This window comes from Grammomys surdaster, unplaced genomic scaffold (assembly GCF_004785775.1).
Source record: "Grammomys surdaster isolate TR1022 unplaced genomic scaffold, NIH_TR_1.0 133, whole genome shotgun sequence".
In the NCBI taxonomy this organism is placed as follows: domain Eukaryota; kingdom Metazoa; phylum Chordata; class Mammalia; order Rodentia; family Muridae; genus Grammomys; species Grammomys surdaster.
The window spans coordinates 8,819,558-8,846,154 of NW_021604591.1; the positions used below are offsets into that span (position 1 = coordinate 8,819,558).

Sequence of the window (26,597 nt, forward strand, 5' to 3'; positions counted from 1 at the left end):
ACTTTCTTGGTGCTCCTAAATGAGCTAGCACCTTTTCTCTGATATATGGCTTTCCAAATATTGAAGCTTTTTATTTTTGCAACCAATGCTTTTAAAAGAAAACTGGGTACCTATAAACAAAAATTACTCTACGGTCATCTTGACAGGGTTTGACAAAATAGCAGTGATAAATACCTGTGCTGAGACTGCCACAGTCAGCTGTGCCTTGTTTATTTTAAAGCTAAAGTGCAATGGCCCATCCAGTGTTCAATACACAGACTTGTAACTTGACCACAGAAAGAAATTCAGTTAGCATGATTAGTATACAGTTTCATAATGAACACAGAAGTTGCACAGAACATGTTAGAGCTGTTGTTTCCAACTCAAATAGTGGCCAAATCAAATAGCTGGCCACGCTGAGATTGTTTACATGATAATAAATAATTGTTCAGAAACTTAGTTTTAGAATCCTTTTCATCCTGTCTTCTGCTGAGCCAGGGGGCGGTTTGAGTACCATCAGTCCTACTAGTTGCAGAGAACTGAGCACAGGGATTCTGTTTTCACTGTGTTATTAGACTTTGCTGGCTTGCAGTATCTCTCCCAGTACAGGTGAGGGCCTCAGGATCTTACAAGTGGAATCACTCTCTTGCTTTCTCAAAGGTTGTTTTTAAGTAATAAAAACTCATCTTTTATGTTACTGGATTTTCCCCCATGATACCACTCTCTATATAACTCTAACCATTTTTATTAAATTCATTAACTTATATTAATTGTATAAAACAATCACTTCCGTTCTGACATTTTTATGGTTTTTATGTTTATTTATTTGTTATCTGTGCACACATGTACATGCCATAGAATGTTGTGTAGGTCAGAAAACTGTGGAGTTGTTGGATTTTCTCCTTTCATGATGCGGATGCCAGAGATTGAACCCGACTTTTAAACCTCAGCACCAAGTACTTCACCTGATGAGCCATCTCCCTGGCCCTTCATCATATTTTCACACATACACACAGTGGACCCATTGCACGAAGCTCAGCTTTATCTGATCATTTGTCTTTAATATCCCTGCTTCCCCTTTAATGATCTTTTTGCTCTGTTCCGATCACACATATGATAGAAAACACGTGCTTTTTATGCTTCTTAGTCTGGCTAATGGTAAACATCAATTTCCAGTTCTTCCATTCTCCTGCAGATGACACATTAGTGTTCTTCCCTGTGGCTAGGAAATACTCCAGTATGTGAAGAGCACGTCCGCATTCTCTTTTATCATGCTTCCAGATACAAGCATTTATCTTTGATATTCCTAAAACTCAGTCAAGCATATTGTCTAATGGTTTAATGTATGAACAAACAGATTACAATAACTATTCTTCCATAATCAGAAACCAGTATTCAAATATCAAAAACACTGATGGGACAAATATGTGGGTCATTTAACATGCAGTACAGTCCATTGGAAGGCTCCAGTGATGTATTCCTAACACCATGAATAGCAGTGGGACACTTCATTAATTTCTCCTACTAAGTTAATATAGCTAAGAAATAATTCTCACTCAATCCCAAATTATTCCCTAGTAAAATCTTATATATTTTGGGACATCTGTATATTTAAAGGATAAGGAAATAATTGGCATCTTTTCTGTGTATGCTTTATCTCTATTTCTCCAAGTGTTGAAGCTCTAGGTGTGACCAGGCTTTCCTGGGAAGAAGTAAACGTCAGGCAGGCATGAGCCCTGTTTTCCACCCCCACCCCCACATAACTTCTCCCCGGATAACTGAGCAAAATATTTGCCTTTCATGTAAAATGAAAATAACTCAAAACTCATGAAATCTTGTTGACAAGACACTATGAAGAATAAATGTTTTTTTACATGAAATTCTACCTAATATTTTAATCTGTAGTACCCAGATCATTAACAGAAATGGATTGTGAAGCATAAACCCATTCAGTTTGACACAATGGATCTGAAGGTACTGGTTAAACAAAGAAACCAAGCTCTTGGAAGATTAGCTAGCCAACTTGTTCTGAAAAATCCAGGTGACTGCAAATTCTGATCCCTGGCTATTATTTTATATATTGGCTGGATAAAACATACCAGAGAAAGTAGAATGGTTCTGACTGTATCTGAGTCCCCATGGTGAGTTTCTAGGCAGCTCTGTTCAAACCTGTATACCCATAAGGTTTCTCTCCCATGCCTTTGCATTCTTTGCCTGGTGATAAGCCAAAAACAAAAGTCTGATTACAATACTGCCAAAACTTTTGCCCTGACTTGTGATTACCATTTGCAGAGTTTTTTGTGACTTTTAGTTTCTTAGAATAATACAAATATGGTATTTGGCAGAGAAGAGAGTTTATGATGAAACATCTCCATAAAGTATTTTGACTGTTTTGTTCATGCGTGCTATTTTCTTTTCCATAGTGACAGGAGAATGAGGCCTTTTCACACCCTGTAATGAACAATTGAATTATACCAACGCAGTTCAGCAGAACTAATGCTTACTTGCTGAGTAAATCAATCTGTTTGCTTTCTTTAGCACAAAATGGAAACAATCACAATGTTAACAATTTTACTTTATAAATTCTTACAATAACAGAAATTAATCACTGAAGCCAGGACTGAGAATCTTTTGTTACCCTAATCCAATTTTATTGGAAAAAGGTATTAAAAATTATTGAGCGCTTAGGGGGTTATTCAAGGATAACAGAAGACAATGAATATTGTACAGTTGAATGACTAACTATTTTGTAGCTAAATGTTATGAGTATCTGACTTTCAAATGTGGTGTAAAAAATATGGAACAAGGCATATACAAACCATTTAGTATCTCCAAGAGAAAAGGTCAAAATAATGGGGTTAACACTTGACATATTTGAAAGATACCTACTAGGTAACTAAGATGTTAAATTAGAAAAAGGTCTATATAGAAGGGAAATGTAGAAGTGGGCAATAGTATATTTAAAACATGATCATTATCAATAGTCAAGAGGGAAATGCAAATAAAAAGGACGCTGAAACATGATGTTGTTCCAATTGAAATTATTATTATCAAAAGATGAAAAATCCCACAACAAATATAAACGAATGTTGTAGAGTTGTAGAACACTGAGGGGGTGGGGAATTCTTGCAGACTATATGAAGTAATATAAATTATAGAAAATTATATGGCAACTCCATATGAAACCCAAAATAGAACTATCCAACAATCAACACTCACACCATACCATAGGAAATCATAGTGCTATGTGTGAGGGGCACCTGAAAAAGTAATATCTCATGAAACCTATACACAAAAAACAAATTATGTAAGCAAATGCTTACCAGAGGTAAGCCAGTCCCCTCCCATATACACTCAGTGGGATGCTACAGATCTCTAAAACTGTACAGAATCTTGTCAGTGGCTACAGTATGAAACAGACATGGAGGATATTAGAGTATATGAAGTTTGAGATAGGCGTAAACAAACACTAAATGGACTCCTCACATGTAAAGTCTAAAATAGTTATCTGACAACATTTGGAGATTGAATCTGGTTTCTAGAGGCTTGAGAGGAATTAGGAGAGATAGTGAAGAGAGCTTACCAAATTAGCCTAGTGCTAGAGTTAGATAGGGGGAATAAATTCTGATATTTTATGATACAGCAGAGTAAACATAAATAACAGTAACACATCGTATGTCTCAAAATAGGTAGAAGCTTTTAAATATAGCTTCATCACAAAATAATCAAAATTTAGGGAGAGGAATATGTAAATTACCCTGATTTGATTATTACTCAATGTGTATATAAATCAAAACATCATATTATTCCTCATGACTGTGTACAAATATTATGTCAGTCAAAAATAAATTAATTCAAAAACTAAATAATGGAAGAATTACGGAGCAGGTATTATACATGGAAAGAATGTCATGTGGTAAAATTTGTTATGTGCATAGTCAGCTTAGTAAGAGAATGAGCCACTATATCAAGAAAAGCATGTTCCGTGGTTCTTGAGGACCAGTGTTCAAGGCTTACCTCTAGCATACTCTAACTCTACCTGTAGCTCATATACATGCACATACATATCTGCACACACTTATATGTATATCTGTGCACACATAAAATAACTTACTTTGAAAATGAAAACATTGCCTCTCTTTTGGAGAACTGTCGTTGATAAGAAGTCCTTTGCTTTTCTTGGATTTCTGGGAGTTTCAGGAGTTATTTTACTTTCTTCTCTCAGGTGAAGTTCAGATGTATCTTCTACAGCATATTAGGAAAGAACAGTGAGGATTAGGTTTTGTACATCATAGAACACAATTTTAAAATGCTCCTGGACCTGCTCTGAGCTAGTCTGCAACCTTTCTGCTCTTTACTTAGGTAGTTCTGTGTCTGGGGCAGTGATGATGTCAAGTGCCATATAGTTGTTTAACATAAGTTAAGAACTAGTTCCATTATTTAATAATTTTAACACTGTTTGATCATTTGGGCTCATTCTATAGAAAACATATTCCTAGATGTTACAGGGAATGAAAGGTCAAATGAATTGATCACTGTGTGTCTTAGAGTTAATTATTAGACCTGTCAATGTTTTGAAAAAGTGTTCTATTCATTATTGCTAACTCAAAAAGTGTTACTTTCAAAACCTTGTAGTCATCTACAACACGATGAGGAATAAGGTATTATGTTGATTAAGATGAAATCCAATATATTATTATCTAAAAAGTAATTGTTACCTCTCACAGGAAGAGAGATGTCTGTCCAATTTCCAACCAGCCTGTGGCCAGTTTCATTCAGCATAGATGATGGAGGTGGTTCCTGTGTTTTCAGACTTACCTGGTTGGAGCCAGAATTCCTTAGATTGGTGGGAAGCCTCGACACAGTCAAAGTGGTGCTGCTTTATAGGTCAACTTAGATATGTATCATCTGACAGTGGCAGTATGCTGGATTATAGAATAGAAAGGCCAATTTTCAGTACCCAGGAACCCTCCCATCTGAAGGACCTTGAGCTTCCTCAGAAGCTCTTATGCCATCACAGTGGATCAGAGCTACACAAGCTCTGTGACACTTGGTGCTGATGCTGCCACAAGATAAAAGCCATGAGGCTGGGCTTGAAGGTTTCTTTTAACGTTATCAGTTCTGTAATTGTATAGGCGTGCATAAGGGGAACTTAGGTTGGCTCTCTTCCTGGCTAGTGAAGTTGCCTCTAATTTTAGTTTTTCATCAGTGTACTGTATACATAAAATCAGAAAACTGAGTAGGAACTCTGGGCTCTGAGATGAAAGTACAAATAATTGTTATCTCCATATTTCTCAGTATTTGATCATTATGTTTTACGTTGGTTTTTTTCTGTTTGTGTTTTATGCTGTATTTTTTCCATTTGTTTGTTTTACATATGATTTCATTCTAAGACAAGCTTGTCTGTAATTTACAATGTAATCCATATGGGTAGGAGCTCATGATCCTCCTACTTAAATCTCTAAGTACTAGGACTATACATGTGAGCCACCATGACCAGTTTTTCTTTAATATATATTTTTTAAGTTTTTATTTCTAATTATTTCTGCAATGGTATGTACATGTGAGTGGGGCCATGTGACAGGATGTGCAAGAGGAGGTCAGAAGAAGACTGAAAAGGAGGAACATGCTTTCTCTTTACAAGAATCAAACTCACCTGGCTTGTGCAGGAAAAGCCTTTACCTTTGGCAGACTACTTTGTCTCAGATTCCTTCTTCTTTACTGCATACCTAATCTTCCCAGGATGTATCTCGTAGTTGAACACAGTGGCCTCTAGAGGGCTCGATTTGGTAGGCATGTGCGTGAGGTTGCTGTCTAATCACGTCACACAGTTTAATGATGGAAAGTGAGCTTAGCTTTAGTGTTCTAGGCCAAGATCCCTGGGGCTCATTCCAAACTAAGAGGTCCTGGAGTGACTATACTTGTCTGTGTGCACTGGAGGACCAAGAGATGGAGGAAGAAAGGGGAAAGGGTACGGGGTTCAGGAGGATGTAGGAAGAGAGAAAAGAGATGTAGAAGGGGAGGAAAAGAAAATAGAGAACGGGAGACTGTAAGAAGAGTAAGAGAGAGAAGACTAAAAGGATAAGGAGAAGAAAAGTAAAAGCAGAAAAAAAGTAATGGGTGGCAGAGGAGAAGGAAGAAGAGGAGTAAGAAGAAGAAGAAAAAGATGGATTACTTCCACAGGTTCAGACTGAAAAGCAAAGACTAGCAATGATGTATGGTTAATACCTTACCCTCCCATCCCGTCCTACCCTACCCTACCCTACCCTATCAACATTCTTCCTCACTCTGAATAGTTGATCCTTCATTACAACTTCACAGAAGAGAAAAGAAAAATGGAGGATGACTGATGGTAGGGTAGAGGGGTGGAGGTCATATGGTATTGAGGGATGAACCAATTAACTTGGTGATTCTAGATTATTTTAGCCACAATTTAAAGCCTTAGAGTTTGTGCTGACTTCTCAGCTGTTTATGCTGAAGTATTTGTGTAGTTTTGTTGGTTGGGGTATTATTATGGCTTGAACTTCTGGAAGTAGATATAAACGGGTCAATTGTTGAAATACACTGCATGTTTGGGCACAGTAGATACAATGTGTATAATATTGAAGTAATCCTCAATGTTAAATGGAAACAAGGTGTTGCTCACATGTTTTAAAATCCTTCAAAGCTTGGTAATTTGAATTAGATATAGTTTTAATAGGATATGTGAAAGTCTGACTGTCAAACATTCTGTTTAATATATTGAGTGACAGCTTTTTAAGTATCCTGTCTTGTCCCTGTCATTCTTAACATCTCATATTATATTCTGTGCTGTGGGCATGAGGTCCCTATTATCTCATAGACCGAGAAGTAGTCATTGTGTCCATTATAAGACTATGTATGGACTCCCTGAAAATGACACATATATTTTTAAGGGTTACTACTATTTTGGTAGACTTTGTTAGGTTCTTTTTTAAGAATCTATTTATTATTTTGGGGTGTATGTGTGTCTGCATGCAAGCACCTGAGTGTATGTATTTGTGCAACATGCATGCAGTTCCCAGAAATGCCTGAAGAAAGCTTCATATCCCCTAGACCGGGAGTTACAGGTAGTTATGAGCCAACATGAGAATATTTGGAGCTGAACCCAGGCCGTCAAGTGCTCTCAATTTCTGAGCGAACACTCCCAATTCTTTTGCACAAATGTCACTTCATGGCAGACTTCCATTTTCAAAGATTTCATGTATACATGTTTGATCAGCTCAAATTAGGGATTTCTGTGTCTCAGTATCTTTGATAATTCCAGCATTCTTATTAATTCTGTTCTTATTTTATAGGACCTGTGGTTTATGTGTCACCATTATTCCCACCAGTATATTACAATTTACCAAGCAACCTCTGTGTGAATTAGGTGGACTCTGCCCTTACATCCAATATTTATGGGTCTGACTGAAAGAGAGGCAGAACTAGCATTTGTTATATATTTATTGTCTGCCATGAATGTCACATGTTGTCACCATCAAGTTTCCTACCAGCACAGTTAAAATGGGAGTTTAGCTGCATTTTCTAAATGAAAAGATTGAATCTGAGTTTAAACCACCCTCCAAGAGTAAACAGATACGGGTGAAATTAAATCCCAGGGTTTGGGGTTACTAATACCCAATTCTTTATATGGTCCCATCACATCTATGTTTGTAGTGATATTTAAAACTGCTGTAACACTACTAAAAAGATGTTTTCCCATCTTTGTGTTTTTGTGGGTTTACTCATTATAGGTTGATGGATAATTAGAAAAGCTGTATCATAGCTAGAAGGCACTGAGCATGCAAAATATAAAGGTTAGTAACAAAGAGTGAATAACATTTAAAGAAAGCACATAAAGAGTAGAAATCTCATCCTAGTGGTAAAGAATAGGTGAGTTTTAAGTTTATGACAAGCACCTAAACTGATTAAGCAGTGTTTCTTGCTTTCTAACATTTGAAATTAAAAGATGTACCTAAAATTAAACCTTAGAACCTTTTGAACTGTTTTGCATGTGCTATGGGAAAAGGTATTTATAAAAATTATATTTTTCTAACTTTAGATGAGATCTTAATCAACAATTAACTTTAAGAAAAGAAATCAATGAAAATAAAATCAAATTTTGATAAATCTAAAAATAAAAATGAAGGATAAACAGACTTTATAATAATGATGGTATCAATAATAGCAAAGTACTTATAGCAGTGGTAATATACCTATTCTTAAAGTGATATATTATCACTGACTCCACAACACTTCGTTAACAGCTAACTTTTGTTATAGATGGGAACATCAAACTCAAACTGGAAGCTGAAGGGTTGTAATATGTTGTAATAGGTCTTATTAAACTCAGGTGTCCTGAAGTCTACCCTTTAGCTATGCGTGATTCCAAAGGAAGCCTCGCTCCAGTGGTCTTTGACTTCCCAGGTAGAAGGGCTCCTAGCACAGGCTCACTGTCACCTTATTGGTAAGAGCCATGCACTGTCCCTGCAGCTCATGGAAGTCACAGCAGGGGTGAGCAAGAGGAGCTCTTCTCCATCACACAGGGAAAGACACAGAACCATCTCTGTGGAAGGATTGGGACAACCTAGTCCAATGGAGTAAGCCCTTCCCTATGTAGCACAGCTGAATAGGTCCTTTCATATCTTCTAACAGAGTCACCCTGCCAGAAAGGAGATAAAATTAATGCAGTGAGGTTTCATGTTGAACAATGTGAATGTTGGTGGAAGCTGTAGAGTAACGATCCTAACAAGCATGTTCACATAGATGAATGAGTAGGCCTGAGAAGCCATTTTGATGAGACTGTAGATTTCAGAGATCCTTAAAATTCTATGACTTGACACTGGTAGAAGCCATTTGCTGAGTGAAGGAGTACATTCACTATACTCTGATGATATCCACTCTTCCTTGCCAACTGTTAAGAGTGATGATGAGAGAGACAACTGTGTCCTCCATGGTCTCCTGCACCAGTTACTCTGTTATGCCTACTCCACGTGTTCTTTTGAGTCTCCTGACAGCCACACTATAAGAGAATTTATTACCTCTATCTCACAAACCCTAAAAGTTAAGCATCTTAGGCACAGTCACTTGAGGGCAGAGGCATAATTGAACCCACAAAATGTCTTTTTAAAAACTTTTAAGGTTGAGAAATAATTTAATATTGATGAAAAGTTGAAAGGGGATTTAAGAACTGCCTAAGGAACATGTATATCATTTTACTCAGATTCGCTAGTTAATAATTTAGCTTGTCCCAGAGCCCACATCCTCCTGTTACACAATCCTCCCCAAAAGGTCTGTTTTTATTTTTAGAGCCCTTGATTTGGTTATCTTCTTAGCAGCCCAGTGTGAAACACCTTATTGAGAGTCCTGGTAAAATTCCAAACTCTGAATATCTATGAAATAGAAGTCTGTGTCACCTTGTGGTTATATAAAAAATTATTCATGAGATTAATCCATAATTCAATCTGGACTGGGAAATTAGACAGTTTTTTGCAAATGCCTCTTCTAAGTTGCTTTGGGGGTTTTGGTGGGTTTTTTTTTTTCTAGAGAATATAGGCAAAAGCTTGGCTCTGCTTTTCTTTCTTTCTTTTTAGAAAAGTTTAATCTTCTTTATCCCTGAAGAGATTTCCTGTGTATACTATTTTCCCTCCTCTGGTTTATTTATTTAACAAATTGTTGAGATCAAAAAGAGATCATGGTTCCTGGACTGTCAAAGATGTGTCCAGAAGAGGGCAGACTTGCATGCTAGAAGTTTTCTTCATCATAAGGGACATGTTTGCAGATGATGCCGTATGGGCATTTGAAAGAAGGATGTAATCAACAAGACACATATAAAGGTCAGAGGACAGCACTGGCTGTTGATCTTTGGCTCCTTCCTCTTTACTTTAGACAAGCTCCTGCAGTTCACTGCTGTCTATACCAGACAGCTGCTCTGGAACCTCTGAAGTTTTTCTTGTCTCTACCTCATCTTGCTGCAGGAGTAATGCTACTAAAGAACTCATTAGTGGTTTGGGGTTTATATTTGATCTGGGGATTTGAACTCTGATCTTTATTCTTGCATGCAAATGATTTCCTTACGGGCATCTATCCCCTGACTGGAAGTCTTATTTTTATCAAAACTTTTTAATGATACATTGGAATCACACATTTCACAGGAAAACATGCTATATTTACTATAGTACAAACACTGTACAAAAATTGCATGTTTTAATCTGTTTAGTTAAGGCAGTACTAAATTCCTGAATATTTATAAGGCTTTTATTTATAGTCACCAGGAACATTCTCAGAGATAGGTGCTTTTAAAGGCAGGGTGCTTTATAATCATAAAAATGTGTTCTGCAATTGATAGTAGTATGAAGTTACTCAGTGGCTGAGAAACTGGTGAAGAGGAATGAGGGAAAATCCACAAGCTACAAAGTGACTTCAATTGACAACATGAGCATAGAGTTCTCAGCCTGCCTTCCTTCCCTCTTGCCTCTCATGTGGAGGCCCACCTTTGCCAACCTAGCATCTTGCACCCCCTAGCAGCAGTCTCTAGAAACTACAAGGGTCATGTCTGCTATCTTTGCCCCAAAATTTGCTTAAGATGTCCATTGGGTGTTCTCTTCTTGATACTGGTCTTTTTACTTGTCTTGGTGAATCCTATTTCTACCTCGTTATAGTTGATTTCCTGTTTTTCCAAGTGTTAGGCTACATGAGAGTATTGTTTTTAAAAGATGTTAAAAACCAATAAATAGGCATTGCGTATTGTGACTCAAACAGGGGTTGCATAGACAAGAATTCTGACTCCTAAAGTCTAGTATGTTTTACTCCTACCTCGGTTGTTCTTTTCTCTCCTGTGATGCTGTACTCTGCATCTATTTTATGTGAGTTTGTTTGTTTGTTTGTTTGTTTGTTCGTTTGTTTTAGACATTAACAGCTTAGTCAGACCTAACCCTGAGTCTTGACCTGACGGGATGCATAACATTCTGAGATGACATTGGGCATAGCAGAAAATGTCATTGGCTTAAAGAGGCGTTTTCACAAGCTCTTTCTCCCAGCTTCTCATTAAATTGTGTCCCCAACCCCAGAATCCATGTGAGAATTTGCATATAGGGATATTTCTTATTCACTTTGTTGGCATTATTGGCGTTACAATAAAATGGTTTAGCAGTTTATTTTAAATATCAAAAGTTTATTTTGAAATATGTACAATTTCAACTGTATTCTAAGTTAAGAATTTCCAACCTGACTACAGAAAATAACAAGATCTGACACTTCTATCTCAGAAATCATTATCAGTGATTCTAATAAGCTTATAAATGAAAGTTGAGAAATGCACTTGCATCTGAGTTGTGAGCAGTCCATGCAATCAGAAAGACAATCTGAGATTTCACTCCATATTCTACATGTAGCATGTATCTCTATGCCTTCACTTTCATAGTTTCTTACTGCAAATATATCTCCTATTACCTGATATTTCACTAAAGTTTCTCTCTAGTAGAATCACATGTATTTTACAAAGTTAAAACTATATGCTATTCTTTAAACAATACAGTGTTGTCATCAGATAGAATATTACCAAAAAACAAATGTAGTACTGTTAAAATAAAATTACAGAAGAAGCAGATGCTGACATCTGCCTAAGGCCAGCCCTGTCTACTAAAAGAATAAGGTCACAAAATGCTGAGTAGCTTGCGGTGAAAGCCAGAAGCAATGCTTTTATTCTAGACTTAATCAGAAGACTTGGAAGACAGTTAACAGAAGGCCTCAGCTCTCTCTAAGCAAATCATTTGTACTCAGTACTCCATTTACATCCTATGTTAGCTTTTCTTGGACAGAGTTTGGTTTGCTGTTATATGCCTTCTGTGGCCTGAGACTCATCCAACTGTGATTTCCAGAGTCAGGGCCTTCATCATGGTTGCTGTGGCCCACAACTCCCTCCTGTGTTATGTGATTGCAGCATGGGACTCCTCCCAATGGCAGTGGCAGTAAATATTGTCCTCAGCACATTGCTCAGTTTGTTAAAGCTGTGACTCTGAATTCCCGTGCTTACTGTAAACATTAAACGTTATCAATACATTTATGAGTGACTTGAGTTGAGAACATTAGCGTGAATGGCTTTTGTAAATATCAGCACCCTTTTCTGCTCCCTTCTCCCAACCACTGAGGAGCTGGGAAGTAACAGGAAGGAAATCACCTTTGCTCTATGCTTTCTGAAGGTATACAAACCCTTTGGTTTACAAGTCTGTAAGATATGAATAAGGACATCTACTTTAGTGATTTAGTTCTTGAACTAAGAGTCTTAATCAATGTTATCTATTATGTGAAGTTCCAGAAAATACAATTCTTGAAACAAGTCAAGCATGGTGGCTCATACCTGGAGTCTGGCATGAGGATGGTCATGACTTTTAGGGGTCACAGCAATACTCTTTCAAATTACATGAGTAAATGCATAAATCACAGTACTGGGCACCCATTTATATCTACCTACCAAATAGCAATATTTCTTATATAAATCAGAGAATTTACAATGTAGAACACTTGAAAATCTGCCTGTATATGTGTGTGTGTGTGTGTGTGTGTGTGTATGTGTGTGTGTGTGTGTGTGTGTGTGTGTGATTGATACCTGACTGAAATTTTTGTCATTTGACATTGTTAGGGAATAAGTCAAAATGTACAAAGACAGATCTATTCACATTTATGCACATAAATTATGACTACAACCAGAGGCACCAAAATTATCATATGTACTTTTTACTTAAGGACAAAGCATTTCTTTTGTAAATGAGACAGAGACTTCTACAGCGAGATTGCTACAGCTTTAAATGGCATTTACCAAGTTTTTACAAAGTGTTGTCTCAAAAACCTTAGGGCACAATGTGTAATAATGTTGTTACTACAGAATGTTAGATTCATGGCCAAAGAGTGTGCAGAATCCAGAGATCAGATAAATTAGATTTTAATTGGGTTTCAAAGATTAATTGGATAAATAGGTAAAGTAGAGTTGATCAGAAATACCTTAGTGTAATAAAACTGTTGGCTTTATGTGACTCCTGCCTTACGACCAGACAGCTGCCTCTGTCAAACAGTCCCCTGGAGCAGTGCAGGAGGATTGCCATTAACAGGCAGCCTGAACAATGATATCTACTATGATCATTCTATCTGGACCATGGAAGAGCAGAGATGCATCCTGTGTTCACTTCCATAACTTTTTGCAAATAAAGTCTTACTAAACCGATAGAATGCTTGAACACTGAATATATTCTTTTTTCGCTGGTGATTATTTTTAAACAAAGACTTGAAAGGCTGCCATGCAGGTGATAATAGCTAAATGTGTTGAACACCAGATCAAACAAACAAGGGTAGCTGAAGTTGCTTGCAGTATCTTTTTGTAACGTCTTATGGTAGAACTCTGTGTCTAAGCTTGTCGTTTTCAAACTTCTTTCCTTTATTTACCTTATCTGTTTAGAGAATAGATAGGTTTTAGAAATTATTCTGCTCTTTCACTGTCTTCACTATCTTTTCTCCCTCTCCCTTTCAGTCTTCTGCACTAGGTCTCACTGCATAGTCCAGACTGGCCTTGAGTTCACTGTGCAAATGGAGCAGGTATCAAACTTGGAATAGTGTTCCTTCCTCTGCTCCATGAGTACTGAGATTAAAGGTGAGAGCCACCATGCTCAGCCTCCTGATTCTTCTCTTTTTTTTTTTTTATTGCCAAATTTTTTTTTATTTCTTTTTTTGAACATGAAATGCTTTTTTATAGCATGTTTTACAAGGGGAGGGGGTAAGAGGGTCCAGGTGGTGGAAAAGTACAAAATCTTCTTGGCCTGTGCCTTGAAACATGTCATGGTCTATATGGTACACTGCCTTGTATTATTCTGATTCTTCTCTTAATGTGGTTGTAAAATCTGTGTATACAGCTCATTTGCTAACTTTAGTAGCTAGGTTTCCCACATCAGGAATAGTGTCCCTCTCGCTGAATGGGCCTAATTTTTAATTATACAATAGTCTGAAGAGAGAGAGAGAGAGAGAGAGAGAGAGAGAGTTTTCTTTGGAAATGTGGCTGCTGAGAGGTTGTTTATACATACCCTGTGGATGAGCCTACATCCATTTGCACATGGTCAAGACTAATTGAACTCAGGGAGAAATCAATAATAATAGCAATTTTAATTGCTACTATGATATGAGGTCAGGAGGAAGACAGAGTTTGATGGATTCTGGGGGGCAGGGCATCAGAGATAAGTAGTAAGAAACAGGTAGGAACAAAAAACATTGTATACATGCATGACATTTTCAAATAATAAACAATTATTAAGGAGAGAGAACTCTACCATTCCAAAGGGGCATTTAGCCAAAAAATAAAGGTAAGTATATTTGATATGTATTAGTAGATATTCCTCTTAAAACATTCATTTACATTGTTAGAGTGAGTTTTTTGAGTTTTTTTTTTATTGCACAGAAGTGAGCACTATACAGAGAGTGAAAACCACAGCATGTCACTATAGAATATGCACCGAGGCATAGAGCCACAGTCGCATGTTTCTTTGTTTCTGGACAATGAGTGGGCTACCAAGTCACCTTGCACAGCTGCTGCAGTTCTCAGCAGTGTCTCTGTGCATGACATTTGGAGCCAAATTCTTCGGTACTCCTGAAATTTTAACACAAGCTTCACTAACTTCTCTCAGTGTCACTAACCTTTTTAGGTTTTCCCCAACCCTGTGTTTGAAAGTTACCCTTTCATAGAACTACCCTATTCTCAATATTTCAACAGCGAGCTGAACTTCAACTAGTCCTATCTGCTAGTACTGTACTACTTTGACAATGAAGTCTTTTGTTTGCTTAATTTACAGTAATAAAGATTTTTCATAGGACCTTGTTCATGCTTGGCAAACAATCTACCCCTCAGCTCCATATCCAACCCTCTTTCCACTTCTTATTGTCATATAATATCTCACTATATTGCCAACAGTGGCTTGAACTTACTCGAGTCCACACAGGCTCTGACTTTGTATTTCTCTTGGCACTGCACCCTAAGTTACTGGGTAAGGGGCTCTCCTACCACTTTTAGTCTGGTTGATAATTCATTCAGAGTGGTTAATTGAAATCTGACAATTTCCCCAGGGACACCTACACTGCTGCTTCATGAGCAAGGGAATGTCTGTAAATACACCTCTTCACTAGTAAGTCACCTGAGGTAAACATATCACGAGCATACAGGTCTTCAAGACTGGGAGATGTCTAAATCTAAATCCCACAGCAGACAGAGAACGCTGCTTTGTAAAGCAAGCTGTAGACATTCTTGGCTCCCATGGTCCAGTTTCTCATATTAGAATTCATAGTAAAATAGTTGGATTGAGCATCACACCATTTATTTAGAGCCGTGCTCTGGGCAGAAGGCCTTTATATCGATTCTTTCATGTAATCATCACTCAGCCAGAAGATAAAGGACAGTTATTAATGAACTCTCACAGTTGAAGACCATGAGCATTAGAGAGGGCCATTGCCTCGTCTGGTGTTGTACAGCCAGTGAACACCTGCAGCAGGCACTGGGGCCATGAAAACTCACTCTGACTGGCACACAGAAATAGAAACCCCCAAACAAGGAAGGCACTGTTTTGCCTCAGCTCCAGTAGATGGCAGAGTGAGCCAGTAACCTGCAGCACAGCCTTCAGGTCCAGTGCATTACCTGTTCACTGTCTTCTATCAGTTTTCAGATTCTCTCCTAAAAGGTTGTTCTCAAATTCTCACTTACACACTTACAATACCCTGAAAGGAGCCCAAATGGATCCATTTAAACAGCCATAGTACTGAAAAGTACAAAACAATAGAATTCATCACTGAACTTTAGTCAGGGAGGACAGATACCTTGAGAGTGGGTGTGAAATGACTAAAGAGGGGGTTGTGACAGTAACATACCTCCTCATAAACATTAGGGAGCACTTACCTAAGCCACTGAGTCACAGAGGTGGTTGTCCCATCTCCAGGAAAAGGGTGAGGTTGAATGAGTTGGTAGTCCTCTCAGTCTGGCTAACAATCTAAATTGTTTTCTACTTTGGATTCTCCCATGTAGCAAAATCTGGGGGAATGTGATGTGAAAAGAAAGAGTCTACCAGGACTGGTGAAGTTGATACAAGAAGAACAACACAGTCTGGTAAATGGAATAAGGCTTCATTGTGTCCTAGCCCCAGAAAAGTACTTGAGAATGAACACATAGTTCACAAGACAGCTAGCTACTAGGGAGAGAAAGTTAAGAACAATGCGGCTTCTGCACACACATCTGAGCAGAATAATCTATTGGGCCAGCAATTCAGTTACTAATAAGGGATACTAAAATGACTGTGAACTAGAGAGGCTGGGTTTTCTTTGTATCACACATAAAGAAAAGGCTCAGAGGCAAACATGACCATTCTGAGACAATAAGGTACTGTCAGTATCCCAGGTGGCTTCCCTGGCAGCTCTGCTATCATCTTTATTCTGTGTTTTGTTTTCTTTTGTTTTGTTTTGTTTTGTTTTTATCCCAAGTTTAGGTAGGAAAAGCTGGAACTATAGCTCCACACCTGCTGGCAAGGTCTCCTTCCGGCATCATCTGGGGTTTCCTCACCTCATTGGCAGTTCTTGTTTGTAAAGAATACTACTATTTTGTGTTTCTTTAATCTATACAAACTAATTCCCCAAACAATATAAGATCTGAGTAAATGAAGGTGTTCCTGAAATTTGATATATTTTTGGCTACTGGTGGCCGCTGCTACAGGTCTGGCAAGATTCTAAAACAGTTTCCAAAAGTCAAAGTGAGAAAATATTGCTATTTGTTACACAGTTAACATGTAGTATGCTGAAAGATAGTTGAGAAGCTATGTTATGTAAATAGTATTGGTCATGATGTAGTCTATATAAACAGTTGAGAGTTTTGAGAGCAGATTTTGCCATTAATTAAATGTCAGGATTAATTTGTGATAAAATACAATTCTGCAGCCTGAAATTGCTTGAAATGAAAGAAGCAAATGAGACAGGGAAGTCAGTGAAGAGCTGTAACTGTCTTTTACATTTTAAATGGTATTTATAAGTTATATATAATAATGATTTTTATTATGATATTTTCATTTATTTTGGTCATTTCACTCCATATCTATCTTTCCTCCTGAGCTCCCACAGATCCTCTTCCTCCTTCTAACTAATACCCATCCATCAACAGGCCCTTTCTTTTTCCTTTGATGACCCATTGAGTTTCACTATAGTTCTATAGAGGAGCAGAGGTTGGAGGAGTAGGATTTACAGGAGATGAGACTTCCAACCAGTGACTACACACTGAAGAAAATGGGTTCCTTCCCTCAGCCAGCAGGAACTGCACTTGGCTCCTGGGGGAGGGGTGTGGCCTCACAAGCCCCCAAGTACGTTCTGTGAAAGTGTTCTAATGGGCCTACTCTTCTGTGGGTCTTGTGCTGATTATCACAGCTGCTGAGAGTTCTTATGTTCCATAACACCCTCATTCTTGCTGTGGCTGATCTCTTCTTCAGTGATGTCTCAATAAAGGCAGCTTTTGAATTGTTTACAGGAAAAATGCTTATTGGAAAAATCTCTGAGGTACTAGGCGTCATGTAGAGAGTTGTGGAAGAAACGGGAGCGAAAAGCACATACCATGTTGTGTAGTCACTTATCCAAAAATTTCTTAAAATCATGAAAATTAAAACATCCTATTTCATGTAACAGAAATAATGAAGGGAATGTGTATTTCACTCAATGAAATTATGTGGTGACATGATGTTACAATGACAACTAAAAAATTCTGAGAAAACTTTGAGCTTTGTAGAATTCTGTAGTGTCTACTCATCTACACATTGAGTAAGCTACCAAATGGTTAGGTAGACATTCTGGAGAGTTTATATAACTATTGACCTCAGAGCCAACAACTGAGTTAAGTAATTTCATTTATTTGTTCTTAAGTTATTTTATTATTTTTCCATATGTATGAGAGTTTTGCCTCTGAGTATGTGTATGCTCCATGCATGCATATGTGTGGTGCGTTCAGAAGCCAAGAAAGATGTTGAATCCACTAGAAATGGAATTACAGATGTTTGTGAGCTGTCATACGGAAGAGCAATCAGTGCTCTTCATCACTGAGCCATCTCTCCAGCTCCCCAGAACCATGGACTATAGTACTTTGGCTCTAAGAAATCTAAGTTTGGAAATTGGTTATAGCTGAGGAAAAAAGCAAATACATCAAGTGTTTTTGAAACACACAAACTACTTAAGCCCATGAAGAAGATTCTAGAGTTGGAGAAACATTTCAAATCATGAACATTTATTTTAAGTAATTGTCATTCTGAATACGTAGAGAAGGAGAGAGTGCCTTCCAATCAGAATGCAGCCCTGTCCTGAACACTTCATTAAGCCTGGTAGGCACTCACTAATGAGCACCCGTGAACATAGTCTTCACTTTAGCTCATGTGTTGGAATTTGCTTGCAGACACAGGATTTGCCAGTCTTAGAAGGGCAAAGATCAGATGAGGTCATTTTATATTCCTAACTTTCCTCAAAAAGAAGTTTATTGGTTTGATTAATCATTTACATTTTTAAATTAATAGTACTTTGCATTAGAACCCATTAAAATTAAATGTATATATTCTCATCTTCCAAACACAGCTGCTTTTAACGGTTCCTGGAAATGTTTCCATTATTTTTCTATATAAACATTTTATTTTATTATTCATTTTTGTCTAGAAGTAGATAATTTAGCTATCCATTTGAAAGCAGTAAAGCACTAGATTGTTTTTGGATTGCTTATTAAATTACATTCATTTACTTCTTTGAGTAACTATTTTATACTTCATAGGGTGCTGAACATTGCAGGTGTATTGCCAAGTCATCCATCAGCTTATCTTCTTTGGTTTGAGAGAAATTGGTATATGTACTCAACTAGTATTTTAATACTCACTATTTCCTTATAATGGAGCAATGGGTACCAATGATCAAGATAGTCTGCCCAAAGGGGCTCACTAGGGATACATAGAGGTTAGTAGGCTATAGTTACTTTATTGTAACAGAGATTTACAAGACTCTTGTAGGAACAACTAAATTGTATCTAGGGAGCTAAGTGTAAAGCTGTTACTCTCCTCTCTGCTGTGATGAGAATACCTAACAGAAACAGCCTAAGGAAGAGAAGAAGGATAAGGGTCTATTTTGACTCAATTTCAGAGGGTGTGGTTCTATAGTAGATGGGAAGGCAGAATGGAATGGTTCAGTCTTGGTGGTGAGTTCAGGCAGAGAGCTTCTTCATGTATGGCTCCCAGTAAACAGAGAGAGTTGGCTGATACCAGAACTAAGTTAAACCTTCAAAGGCCCGCCCCTACGAACCAACATCCCTCAACCACCTCCAAACTCCTGTGGTTCTACAACCTTCAAATTAGTGGCAAGTTCCTAGGCAGGAGTGAGCATGTTTAGAAGAAGCTATCCTGTCCTTCCCTTCGGCTCAGATTATTGAAATAGTGGAGTTACAAATTGTCATTTTCCAAAGCATTCCAGCATGAAGGAAAGGATAAGCAAGAGTCTTGATGCTGGCCAGAGAATCAATTTGCCTTCTAAGAAGAGATTTCACACAATTCTGACCCCTTAATCAGACTAGAACTGATGTAGTGATGGATGAATGATGGGTGGGGCAGCAGCTCAGTCAGGACTGCTTAGTTATTCATATCTCTTACCTCCTATTTAAATCTAAACCTCATGTTCATATCCAAAATACGTATTTTGGGTATGATGTCCATCTTGTTTTTCTTTTCAATAGAACAATGGAATCCAGTACTCCTTTCTCTTCTTTTCACTTGTCTCTTTCATTGCTGTGTTGTGGGCTAATACCTTGTTGTGGCTTCAGAACTCAGGAGTTCACACATTTACATCTTGTGATATATGTGAAGACTAATGTTCAGATGTTCAACTGTGCTCACTTCGGACTCGAACTGCAACTATGGATTAGGAGATAGTTAGGATTATTTTTACTATGATCTTAGAGGCAATGGATATTCGGAAGGAAATAAAAAACACTATGCATTATTAGAATGACCAGAAACCTCTGCATCCCTCTAGTACGGTGTTGCTCCCCCAGATGTTGGAAATGAGGGCTAGAGGAATTAATATGCACAATCACATAAGCAACAAGATGTGAAATGAACGCTAGAATCAAGTCTCTTGACCCTATCTTGTCATAGTGGAACTGTTGATGAGGATAAAGTCTACATTAAGCCTTCACTATCAATTTCATATTTAACACCAAACAATGTGAATAATCAACACTTCACAGTGCTAGAAATATTTTGAGCCCCATTGGCTCAAAGTACTAGCACAGAGAGAGCTGAACTGAGAGTGTATTTCTTTGAACTGAACGCTTAGTCTGTTATTTTCACTGATAATAGAAGTTATTTTTTAAGTGGAATTTTCCTTCAAACCCACATATCAAAACATATATCTAAATAGTATAAAGATGAATGCCTAGTATATTCCAATATCAATTACTGAGAAACTTCAATTAGATAGAACCCTACAGTCCTCCATTATAATTTAATCTTTGAGTTTCCTTTCAGAAAGGAAATTATAAGATAGAGATATGTTATCAGACAACAAGGCTATAGAGTGCCAGACACTATGTTCTGAGCCCCCGTGGTGGGCTCCCCACTGTGTTAAGAAGTCTTTTTACTCTCAGGAAAGAATGGTGCTTGTTGGGAACTTACAGTTGAAGTAAATCAACACAGATTTATTTCAGAAAGCCATTTCTAGGGTCAACACACAATGCAACAGACTATCTATTGTTCTAACAGAGACACCAAAACACCAATATTTATACCAGAGGCCCTGGCCATGGATGATGACACACTTCAAAGGCAGATAAAATTTTGCTGACCAAGAGAAGCCGGGACTAATTTTTATATAAATAATCAAATATCTATAACTTCTTACTTTACATATTTTGCTGTATCAACTTTTTCTCTTGTATAAATTGTATTTTCATGGTGATTGTCTTAACTCAGGGCTTAAATTACTATCCTGTTCTGTGTTACACTTTAAATCTTATATGAGTGGAAGCCACTTTCTGAATTCAGCGATAATATTCAGTTTGTTAAATTGCATTTATTCATGAAGACATTTATCATCAATTCCAATGTAGAATCTGACTTTTTAATGAGTGGTTTTTTTCTTCCCCTGTGTTCTTCCCAAATGCTGATTAGAAAGATTTGTCTTGCATGTAGGTAGGTCACATTTCTTACTTAGGTTTGGATGGATTCTATGTCCAACTGAGTTTAGAAGATTTACTTCCCTGATGTTGGACATTTGGAATTCTTGTTTCCCTTCTAAGTTTTAAAAACAAACCCATACATCATAATGATGCAAAGAAACACCACTACATGACCAGGGAAATTTCAAGACAACAGCTTCTCTTGCTGTAGTAAAGCAACAGAGTCAGGAACAAAAGCAAACACATTTAGGATGCATTTTGCCAAGGAACTTACAAATCATCAAATTGTTTTCAAGTGTAGGTAAATGTCTTCCAAACAAAATCAGCTTTTATAATAAGCATTTGTCAGATGTTTGCTGTCTGTTGGGCTATTGTTATAGCATTAATTATTTCTCAGGTGCTGAGTTCTGGATGATGGAGAGATATAGAATTTTACAAGATCCATCATGCTTCCCACATAAAATCTGTAGCCCAGAATCTGGAAGATGACATAAATTGACATGACATAAACTAATGCCTAAGAAAGTGCAAAGAAAAGAGACGAGTCTGTAGGACACAGAACACACCTAGTTTGGTGTGAACCTGGGAGTAAGAAAGTGGCAAAACATTATGATGGTATGGGAGAACTGAAGAAAAGGCTGCCACTTTTTGAACGATGTTGTGGCAAATGTTTCACCTGTAGAAACAAGAGTCCCATGGATGGTCTTAGCACAATTCAGATTGGCTTTCACATGCTATGATTCAAAAGATGTTTATAATCTCAGTGATAGTTCATAGAGGGATGCTTGTGGTTTTCTTGTAAAAGAGTTAATATGAGCTTCCTTGGAAGGCAGATCACCAGACTTTCCTGTATTGCATTCAGTGTTCCCAGCTGAGGAATGTAGCATAAGAATACTAGAGTTTTCCCTTTGATGCCTGCTGGTCAGTGTCAGTATTTCTCAACAATTAAGTAAGTGCAACTGATGGTTTCTTTGGTATTAAGGTGGGAATCAAAAGAGAATGTAGACATTGGGATAATAATGTACACTAATAGCCAACAAAAGGCTGCATGACCATCATCTATGTATATATGATTCACATTCTTTAGATTTGTTATCAAATCTCTTGATATCAAGAGTTAAACTCTGGCAACTATTTAGTAAAAAGAGAAACCATGGAAATGATCCATCTACCTTTCCTAGGAAAGTGTCACATGCCTGTCCAGCATTCTGAATTTAAGTTGTTAATATATTTCCCACCGAATTGTTTATAAATATGAGCCATAGAACCTAAGAAATATTAATCTCAACAGGAAGTTATCACATCAACTTTACTTTACAATGCAGTATTGTTTAAGAGACAGAATATACACATTTAGAGATGCTTTGCTTTGCACTTCCAACCTCAATAGGGTAGCATTTATTCATGATCTTGTAAGGTACAAGTATATTAAGATCCCCTGAAGGTCTTGTTTAGATTTGATAGTGGAATAACCAGGGAAGGTTTATTGTTTCTATAGTTGTGTAATCTTCTTTCATATTTATAAAGCACTGCAAATGAAAAAGGAAAGTTATAGAATTTCTTATACAGAAAATGTTAATTTGCGTGTATGTGATACAGGACAATTTTTCACTCCCAGAACTAGAACTAGTATTCTAATTTGTTCACATTTCAGAGTAATAGAGTTCATTACAAATGAATGAATAGGTCTATTAATGTCTACAATACCTGATAATGTTAAAGCATGTGGGACTTCAAATTGCTGACTTTCCAATACTGACCTGTATTTTCTATGGTCATTTTAATACTAGCAGCTGGATATGTTTGATTATATTAACTACGGTTGTAGGAAGTTAGATAAGTTTGATTATATTAAAAACAACTGTAAGAGGATCTATTCCTTAGAAACTTTCCCACACACAAAATAATTTCCAATGAAGGGGTCGCTAGGTATCTCTTCAAGCAATATATTTATACGTTCAAAAGTGTAAATAGGAAAACAAATGTGTGTTTTATAATTATTGCATAAAGAAAAGTTTTATCTCGAAGAAAATATTAGTTGACATTACGTGTCAGCATCAGCATTATTACCCTAAATCAATAAGAATTTTGCCAAAGAAAACATGATCTATTCATTGTGTTAAGGAAAATGTGCCACATTAGGAGGAGACACCCATGCAAGAAAAAATTACATTCATTATAATGAACAGAAAGCCACACCTGCAAATATTTGTCCCTTTCTGAAAATTTTATACTGAAACTCCAGGGGATTCAATAGTGTAGTAAATATGATTTGTAGTTCTTTACAATTATGGCCTAAATAGATGAAGTCTAAAGGGAGTTTGCCTATTTGATTTTCAAATTTGCATCACTTAAAATCCAATCAGGCCAACTGTTCAGATTTTTATTAGATATGAAATACATGAATGGGTTCAAAATCTGCACTATGTAAGGAATGAACACATCTGATTTTTACAGCAGGACTTCTAGAAGGGGTTCCATTAGCTTGTGACTCAACCCCACTTTTGTGAACATTGTTTACCAACTGCATGAATTGCTAGCATATTATGCCTTTCAATTGTCAGTAATCTGTGTTTTATAAATCAGCAGATTGCCTTTGATTTTTGAGAATTGGTGGTAACATATTGAGCTTAACAGATTTATGCAGGGAAGCAAAATAAAAATAGGGTGGCAGGAGCTGGGGACTGTAAAACACAGTGGGTTAGAGTGACAGATGGCTACTCCAGATAATAGTACTGAGTAAGTTAGCCATGCAAGGTGCCCTGCTCTTGATGGAATATATTAACATTTACCCAACTCAAACAGGTGTTTGGAAGGTAAATTACATGTGACCCAGAGTCAGTATCATGCATATCATAGGCCTGGGATCTCTGAAGAGTGCGTGAGGTTATGGATGTATGTATGGAAGATACTATAAGCATATGACAAAATGTCATGTAATTTATCTCCCCCAGCATTTAAAAAATCATTCTTCACATATCATTTTATATAATCTGAACAACTAGATAATTTTTAAAGGTATTCTGCTTTCAGCAATGGATATATTCTAGAAAAGATCCAGAAACTTGGATGTGAGTGTAATGTCAGAAACATTATAAAATCCCTTTCCATTTCACTGCAATAATTGTTTTGCAAAGTGGAGTCATCCACAGGGCTTGATGTTCAAAATTCAGATAACTGGATTTCTTCCCCTCCAGACAAAAGACATTTGTGAAGATTCACATACAGTCAAGTTGATCAACTTCTGTTCAATGAATGCACTTACTTATGCACTTAAATAGCAACAGCCTGGCAGCTTCTGGATTCCAAAGTTCTTTTGTTGTTGATGTGTTATTTTATTTTGTTTTTCCAGTCTGTCCTACTCAAAGCTGATGCAGCCATAGAAAGATCCTATTTACAAAGCCATTCACCTCCTTGGTTCCTCAGGATATCCTCACTCACAATAACTGAAACCCTTTGAAGACTACGTTTAGACATTTTGGCAAATTGTGAAACTTTATGTGTAATAAAAATGCAAAGATCAAAATTCAGTACAAATGGACCAAGAAGAAAAGATTTGGGTGGTCAACTACACTGTATATGCTGGTCTCACAAATTGCCAGTCACTAGTGTCTGTGTAAGACTAAAGTCCTGCAATAATAAAACAACCATGCAAGGAAGACACCAATTTTCAAACTGCTTGTTTTGGTTGAACATGTGACTTTTCTTTATAAATTGTCATTTTTACACAGAGATTATGCATGAATTATGAGGCAGGCCATGGAGTAAGTACATTTGATAAATTTAACCTGAAATCTCTGGTTTCAGATTTGTTTTCAGGTTTGTTTCCCCTTATCTTTATCTTTGAAATACCCTCAGTTTGAAAAAACAAAATTAAAATGATGTTTGACTGTTTATATGACAGCTACCTTAAATCAGAATTAATCACTGTTACCTGGGCATCATTTCAATCTAAATCAGATATTGTCTTCAATCTTAGTGTATCCATTTAAAGTATGTTTCTATGTGGACATTTCAGATATTTTATGGTGTTTGTGAAGTATTGCTCAGTATTCCATATTAAATAAAAGAATATGTTTAAATCATACACTTAAATCTCATATCTTTAGCTAATGCCTACTTTCCATTTTTGCTACCTTCTCTTTATTACTGGGTCCATGAAACCTTCTGCTTTAATGTAGCTTAACATGTTAAATTTCAGAAGCTGGAGGTAGTTAGGACAATTAAGTTTTATAAAATATTTTGTGGTGTTTTGAGAAAGGCTTACAAAGGGAGAGGCAATCATTTTGGTTTTAAATGTCAAGTCCTATATGCTCTGGGATACCTTGATTTCACAAATGACATAAAAGCAAAGCATGTGATAAGAAGAACAAATAAAATGTACCTGTCTTTATCCCTCATTCATTCAGTCAGATTTCAATTCCTTGAATTATGTCTGAAATCATTTCTGGAGGTCCTTTATGGATTCATATGCAAAGTCCACTTCTACAGGAATCACCTGACTCCTTCTTGGAGCGAGTGAGTGCTCCAGTTTTGTCACCTCCTGCCAGAGCAGACATCTTGAAATGATGCCCACATGCCAAAATGCTGATAGTAAATGGAAGAAGGGACATCCTTCTCACAAGTTTGTCAAGCTACTAGATTATATGTAATTCCTAATCACACTTAAACTGCTACTTACATTTGATGGTAATACATTGAATATAAAAAAGTAGGCATAATGAATGGAATGCAGAATGGTTTCAACCTGTGTGAAGGATCGAACAAGGATTTGAATGGGAGCCTGTCTGTTCCTTCCATCCCGACTCATTCTGAACAACCCAGCTTTCATATGAAGACACTGAGGCTCCAACAAAGCTGGCTTACATTGCTGCTCTTCCCTGAGCAGTTGGTTTACATTCATATTTTATGACTCGCATTCTGATCTCAAACTATTTTGCTGCTAGCAGAAGACTTTTGAATGTGTGCTATTATTTTTAAAAATGATCCTAGGATGCCATAGGCTGATTTTTATGATTAAAGACATTATTCCTATAATTATATATTGAAAACTATTAGGAGAATGGATTAAGCAGAGAAGGTGCTTTCATGCCATGTTAACAACTAAACCTGTGTATAATACAAAGCAAACCTTTCTTTGAAGGTTTAGACTAAAGAGACAGGAAAGGCTATTTCATAATTATTGGAACGTCCAGAGTACAGCCTTCATTAACATTGGGGTTTAATAATGAAAAAGCATTTGTCAAGTGCATTCTTAAAGAAGAGTATGTTGAAAGAACTGCAGAAATATTTCTGCATCTAAGGGCATCCACTGCTCTTACAGAGCTCAATTCTCAACATCATTCTCAGGCATCTATCGACAGTTACAATGTACATCCCAGGCTGGTCACAGTACCAAGTCTTAGCCTGATCATTT

At 37.0% G+C, this 26,597-nt stretch overlaps 1 protein-coding gene across 8 annotated transcripts in view; it reads left to right on the forward strand.

Annotated features, from left to right (window-relative positions):
* Ctnna2 (catenin alpha 2) overlaps positions 1 to 26,597 on the forward strand; it is a 1,083,974-nt gene that overhangs the window by 372,516 nt on the left and 684,861 nt on the right. Inside the window, exon 7 of one of the 8 annotated variants that reach the window (XM_028762292.1) lies at positions 5,950 to 5,957. The exons of the other annotated variants lie outside the window; for them this stretch is intronic. Coding sequence (XP_028618125.1) covers positions 5,950 to 5,957 — 8 coding nt within the window. The remainder of the gene's footprint in view (positions 1 to 5,949; positions 5,958 to 26,597) is intronic. 8 annotated transcript variants of the gene reach the window in all.